The 6,651-nt window shown below is 34.6% G+C and overlaps 1 protein-coding gene across 1 annotated transcript; it reads left to right on the top strand.

The window, feature by feature from the left end:
- Positions 1-4,161: 4,161 nt before the first annotated feature.
- LOC148209806 (uncharacterized) lies at positions 4,162-6,409 on the top strand. Its single transcript, XM_088126993.1, has 3 exons — positions 4,162-4,917; positions 5,212-5,775; positions 5,885-6,409. Exons 1-3 carry the CDS (start codon positions 4,162-4,164, stop codon positions 6,407-6,409), a joined length of 1,845 nt encoding a protein of 614 aa, XP_087983119.1.
- The last annotated feature ends 242 nt before the right edge of the window (positions 6,410-6,651 follow it).

Genomic DNA, 6,651 nt, shown 5'->3' with positions numbered 1-6,651 from the left:
ATATTTCAACAAATTTAGTGGGTGAAGTATCATGCTAAAATTATAATTGAATGACTAAAATAGTCCATTTTTTAAAATACAATGACCAAAATTAGATGTTTTGAAAGTTTAGAGTACCAAAATGAACTAAAGTCGAAAATATAGAGATCAAAAATAGTATTTAAAACTGTTGTTATGATTATGAAGGTGTCAAAATATCAATAAAATGCAATATTAATTAATAGATGAGAAGAATTATAGAAATTAAAATTTAAAGCAAAATAAGAATTTAACATCATGCTTAAATTATTGACATTTTCATTTTAATATTTGTCTCCTTTTCCCCCATTTTAAGGATTTGAGAATGGAGGAGTCAAAAGGTGAGGTATTTCTCTTGATTGGTGGACCAGTTTTTCTCATGGGAGGAAGATTTGTGTCGCTATTTTATTGATAGATTTCTAAATTAAACTTCAAATCTCGTAGTTTATGAGATTTTTGTAAGCAAGGGGGCGACAAAATTAAACCAGATCAGAAAGCAAAAGCCAACCCACTAGCCCTTGTCTAGTAAACTTTTTCAAACGCTTCTCCAAATCTCTTTTCTTTGGGTCATTCCTCAAGTAAGATCCTACTCTCATGGTTTCCAACCGCCACTTGGTACAACGGGTAATGCGAATGTTCATACGTTCAAACATCATCGGGAGTGAATCGATATTTTCATAGTATTGTAATAAAAATAGACATAAACTTTTTTTTTCTTTGGAATACAACATGTGAGGTGGAGACTCGATTCGTAATCTTTTTAATGACGTCTCAATCGGTTGAGTTGTACTCGATTTTACTAAAAAAACATAATAATTAATATTAATAATTTTTAACTTATTGAAAAAAAGTGTAATAGTTATTTGTTAATTTAAATATTTGTTACAATTTTTTATTTTTATAATTTTTTGAGAAATATTCATCCACATTAGAATTTTATCAATATTTTTATAAAGTTGAGACCTCGACATTTTAAAATATTGGTGGTGCATCATTTTAAAGTTGGGTTGCTAATCATTTTCATTATTGAGAATGTTCTAAATTTATATAATGTTCCAAACATATCCTTACCATGATTCATATTAATTTATACATCAATTTATTATAATGTACATTTATATAATACATTTGTTTTTAATAATTTAATAATTTATTTTATATTAATTTCTATACATTTGTTTGAACAAATTAATTCATATTAATAAAATATGTTTTTTTAAATAATTAATATTAAAAATAAATTTTATTTTCAACTTTAATATTTATCTAAAAAGACAATTATCTAATTAGTATTATCTTAGGTGAAATGTATTTATTATTTTATAAAATTATCTTTCTTTAAGAAGAAAAAATATCAAATGTACGTAGGTTGGTCTTGTTAAAAAAGTCTTACTTTACAATTATATATTTATGATAATAAATATTATTAATAATAATTTCTTTAAAATATTAAAAATAAATGCTATATAATTGAATTTTATTTTATTTTATACCTAAATGTAGTATATAATGATACTCAATTGGATAAAGTTGTTTATCAGTCCATTAGTACATTACTTTATTTGAATTATTAATTCAAAATAAAATTAAAGAAAATTGATGAAAGTAAATATATGAAAAAATGAATGACAAAAACGTAAAAGGATGATGCCCTCAACATACGAATATAATCTTGAAAACTCATGTTTCAAAAGGGTATGCAAAACATGTTAGATGTCTTGTATGTAAATCATAGGATATCTGAGCATCTTGAGATGTTTGACTATCTTAGATCCATGCAAAAACTAACGCGAGAATATAGATGTTCATTTAATGAGAATCTTGGATTTGTATAAAACAAATGCCTTTAAAGAGTCGTTTGTTCTTGGATTTGTATAAAACAAATGCCTTTAAAGAGTCGTTTGTTCTCTAGAAATCAAAGACTCTCATAGGACGAGACATCTAGATTCCCACATTTGTTTTGCAAGGATGTAAGATATCTCGACATCTCCTGCTACCAAGGTATCCAAGAATGCTCATACGGAAGGCATTTGATATATTTTGGATGCCATTTTGAAACAAGGATTTTCAAGATTCTTATGTGGAGGGCATCATCACTTTCCATTTTTTCACTTCATTCTTTTTTCATATATTTTCTCTCATCAATTTTATTTATATTTATTTTTTATTTTATAGTTGAAATGAATTAATGTACTTATTGACTAATAAGTAATTTTAAGTAATTAAATATATTTATATAAAATAAACTCCAATTAAATTCTATAATATGTCCATTTATTTTTAATAATTGGAAGAAATTATTAATAATAATATTTATTATCTTAAAACGTAATTTAAAGGCAATAGTTTTTTTTTATAGAACAACATACATTTGATTTTATTCTTCTTAAGAAAATATATATAATTTGATAATATGATAAATAAATTTCACACAACATAAAGATCAATTATATGATTGAAAATATATTAAAGTTGAAAAATAAAAATATATTTAATAATAATATTTTCTAAAAAAATCTTATATTAATATTACAAAATATATATAAAAGTTAATATATACGAAATCAATATAAAAACAAATAAATATTAAATAAATAAAAACTATTGTATTATATAAATTGAAATTATATTAAATTAATTTATAAATTATAAGAATATTCGTAAGGCCATTTTTTGAACATTATATTTTAGATAAGTAACCAAATATTTCTGAAATATTTGGATACAAAATGTTTGTTTTGCATGATTTATTATTTACATTCTTAACATGTTTAATATGATACTAGAGGTTAAAAGCTTAAATGAGTATCCGACCAAAAAAATGGGATCCGACCAACATTGGTGAACCCTAAAGAGGCACATCTTGAGAAGGTATGTTAAGGATATCACATTGAGAAAATAAGAGACCTAACAAGAGTTTATAATATAAATGAGCTACCCTCTTTATAGACAATTTGTTTTGAGATGGAACACAATGAATATTAATATAATATCAGAGCCAAAAAGCTCAAACGAGCATCCAGTTCAAAAGTCATGAGATCCAAATTATAACATACATGGGCTACTTTTCTCATTGATAGTTGGTCTTAAGATGAAACTCCATAAATATTGTTAGATTCTACTTCTTAATCAACTTATGTCTAAGCAACCTTGAATTTTTAAGTTAATCATCAACATTTCTATGAATAACTAAACCTTAGTTTGATTGTTACCACCCTCGATTGAGGGATAAGATCTTAAGTCATGGCTTCTTAACTGATACTTTATTTCTAAAGTTTCCTCCCTTAGTTGTTGGTCGAAATTTTAAATATTATTACTTAACCTTTTCAAAATCAAGTTAATTAACTGTTGTGTAATAAAAGATAGTTAAGTTTTCAATAGGAAGATTGGAATAAAGAATTTAACTCATGCTTAGTTTAATTAAAACTAATTTATCAAAAACAGAGGATGAAATCATTGTTATTTAATTTTAGAATTTGAGAACAAATAGGAAGTTTAGAGTAACAAGTGTTGGGATGAGTGGAGCCAAAACAATGAAAGAATTGAGGAGAGAAATGAAGAAACGTAACTTTTCGTGATAGGACGTGTCTTTTGTAAAAGAAACAACTTTACATGAAATGATATGTCTGTTATAGGGAAGGAAAATGATCCAGACGAGACGACAGGTCGGACCACAAAAGAAGATGAAGCCCGAGATCATCGACGAATGGGGGCCGGCCTATACAATTTGAAAGCCGACCCACCTCGGCACCGAGGCGCCGGCTGCTTGTCTTGGCTTTCGGGCCAAGACACGGCCCGATCTCTTCCACCCGGTCCCTATGCCAACCGATCGAATACCCTGTTCGGGGCCTAGTGGACGATCTCTCTACGAATCATTGGGCCTGCACAACTAACGTCTAGGGCTCATTTGGAAGGTTCTAGAACGTTCCAAACGACTATAAATCAGTCATGTTACCTAACCCTAAGGTAAGCCGGGTTATACACTGAAATCCTATTATTCATCGACTCTCCTTGCTGACTTAGACATCGGAGCCCGTGTGACAGGAGTCACACCGGTCTAGCCTTGTTCGATTTTGCAGGTCTTTGAGTCCCTGATAATCAAGTTTGGTGCGAACCTCGGAGGGAATCGGGAGAGCATAATCCATGCATCAACAATTGGCGCCGTCTGTGGGGATGATTCAAGCAATTTTAGCCGAGGCGAAATCCATATCCCAGGCGGGTAAAATGAAGCAGATCGACACGAGCCCTGGTGGAAGCAAGCAATGTTTCGAAAAAAAGAGCCTGAACGAAGCTACCAACCACTTAGGGGAGGCAAGTCCGAGCCCTGATCGTCGACTAAATCCGACCACCCCTAATAGGGGAGAATCATCTGAGGACAACACGAGCCCTGATGGAAGCGAGCAATGTTTCGAAAAGAAGAGTCTGAGCGAAGCTACCAACCACTTGGGGGAGGCAAGTCCGAGCCCTGGTTATCGACTGAATTTGACTACCCCCGATAGGGGAGAGCCAACTGAGGAGGTAGAATCTATTCCTCTGACGGCCGAAGATCGAAGAGTCGACATCGGAACCAGGTTGGGTGATGAGGAAAGAAAGAGCCTTATAAACTTCCTCAGAAGCAACGCCGACGTGTTCACATGGTTACCTGAGGACATGCCAGGAATCGACCGAGGAGTCATGGTACATCGCCTCAACGTCGACGAAAGCTGTAAACCAGTGAAACAGAAGTATCGTGCATTCAACCAGGAAAGGAATGAGATCGTGGCTGAACAGGTAGAGGGGCTATTGAAAGCAGGCTTCATTCGAGAAGTACATTATCCCCAGTGGATATCCAACGTGGTGCTGGTGAAGAAGCCGAATGGAAAATTGAGGATGTGCATCAACTTCACAGACCTAAACAAGGTCTGCCCAAAGGATTCTTTTCCCTTGCCTCGAATAGATCAACTAGTTGATGCTACCGCTGGACATGAAAGATTGAGTTTCATGGATGCCTACTCTGGGTATAATCAAATCAAGATGCATTTACCAGATCAGGAAAATACCTCTTTTGTCATGAGTTGAGGTCTATATTGCTATATGGTAATGCCGTTCGGGTTGAAGAATGTATGTGCGACCTACCAACGAATGATAAATTGAATGTTTGTAGCCTTAATCGGCAAAAATATAGAAGTCTACATTGATTATATGCTGGTAAAGAGTCGAAAAAATAAACAACACGAGGAAGATTTGGCAGAGGCATTTGACGTTTTAAGAATGTACAAGATAAAAATGAATCCGACTAAGTGCACGTTTGGAGTGACCTCGGGCAAGTTCCCGGGATTTTTGGTGCACCAAAGGAGAATCGAAGCCAATCTAGATAAGATCAAAGCTGTTTTGGAGATGGATTCACCTAGAAATCTAAAGCAACTACAGGGACTCAATGGAAGGATAACAGCACTCAACAAATTTAGTCGCTCGACTGACAAGTGCCTGCCGTTCTTCAAAATCCTAAGGAAGAAGGGGCAATTTGAATGGACAGAGTGTGAGGCTGCCTTTAACGAGCTAAAGCAATATCTGGGGGCAGCCTCACTCCTCTCAAAACTGATCACTGGTGATGAACTCTACTTATACTTAGCTGTATCCGACACTGCGGTGAGTTCCGCGCCGATAAAAGAAGAAGGTGGACGACAATCTCAAACCTACTACACAAGTAAAGCAATGGTAGATGCAGAGCTTAGATACCCACAAGTGGAGAAGTTGGCATTAGCACTGGTCACTTCGGTTCGAAGACTACGTCCGTATTTCCAAGCCCACAGAGTGACCGTCTTCACCAATTTTCCCTTACGAGTACGACATTCAATATAAGTCAAAAACTGCTATGAAGGGGTAGACTGTGGTAGACTTCATAGCAGAACTAACACCAGCAGAACCTCAAGTATGTAGCATCGACCCACAACTAGTTGAGGAAGAGATACCTTGGACACTCTACGTGGATGGGTCCTCAAATTTTAGAGGATGCGGGGCAGGACTTCTATTGGTCTCTCCAGATAGGGAAAGATTCAAATATGCACTACAATTCAGTTTTCATGCATCTAACAACGAAGCCGAATATGAGGCTCTACTAGCAGGATTAAAGGTGGCCAGGTATGTTGGGGTCAGAAACATACTGATACTTAGTGACTCGCAGCTAATTGTAAGTCAGGTAAAAGAAGAGTTCCAGGCTAGAGAGCCACGAATGGCGAAATACCTTTCTTGGGTAAGAGACCAGCTCGGCCAGTTCTCAAGATATGAGATTCGACAAATTCCTCGTACTCAAAACGTCAATGCAGGTGCGTTAGCTCGACTAGCTGCAGCTTATGAAATCGACCTGGGAAAAACTGTGTGTTGGTTGAGATTTTGCCCGAGTCGAGCATAGAAGCTTAGGAAGCAATGGATATCGACGAACAAGGGCAACCAGAGGAGAACTGGATGAGCCTTTTGATCAAGTATTTAAGAGACAAAATCCTACCTAATGAAAGAATAGAGGCCCAACGACTACAACGACGAGCGGCCAGATATGTGCTTAAAGACGGAGGTCTGTACAAAAGAGGCTACTCGTTGCCACTCTTAAAATGCTTGACACCTGACGAAGCTGACTACGTCATGAGAGAGATACAT

This window comes from Momordica charantia (assembly GCF_013281855.1).
Source record: "Momordica charantia cultivar OHB3-1 chromosome 8 unlocalized genomic scaffold, Mcharantia_2.0 BLBB01000008.1, whole genome shotgun sequence".
In the NCBI taxonomy this organism is placed as follows: domain Eukaryota; kingdom Viridiplantae; phylum Streptophyta; class Magnoliopsida; order Cucurbitales; family Cucurbitaceae; genus Momordica; species Momordica charantia.
Note: the sequence above shows the minus strand (reverse complement) of the source record. Positions and strands in the feature narration are given on the sequence as shown.

What these genes read in the sequence shown, in the direction of transcription:
- LOC148209806 (XM_088126993.1), top strand. Translation starts at nt 4,162, where the DNA reads ATGCATCAACAATTGGCGCCGTCTGTGGGGATGATTCAAGCAATTTTA. An exon ending in ACTTCACAGACCTAAACAAG is followed by an intron (nt 4,918 to 5,211) that starts GTCTGCCCAAAG and finishes ATGCTGGTAAAG; the next exon opens with AGTCGAAAAAATAAACAACA. An exon ending in CATTAGCACTGGTCACTTCG is followed by an intron (nt 5,776 to 5,884) that starts GTTCGAAGACTA and finishes ATGAAGGGGTAG; the next exon opens with ACTGTGGTAGACTTCATAGC.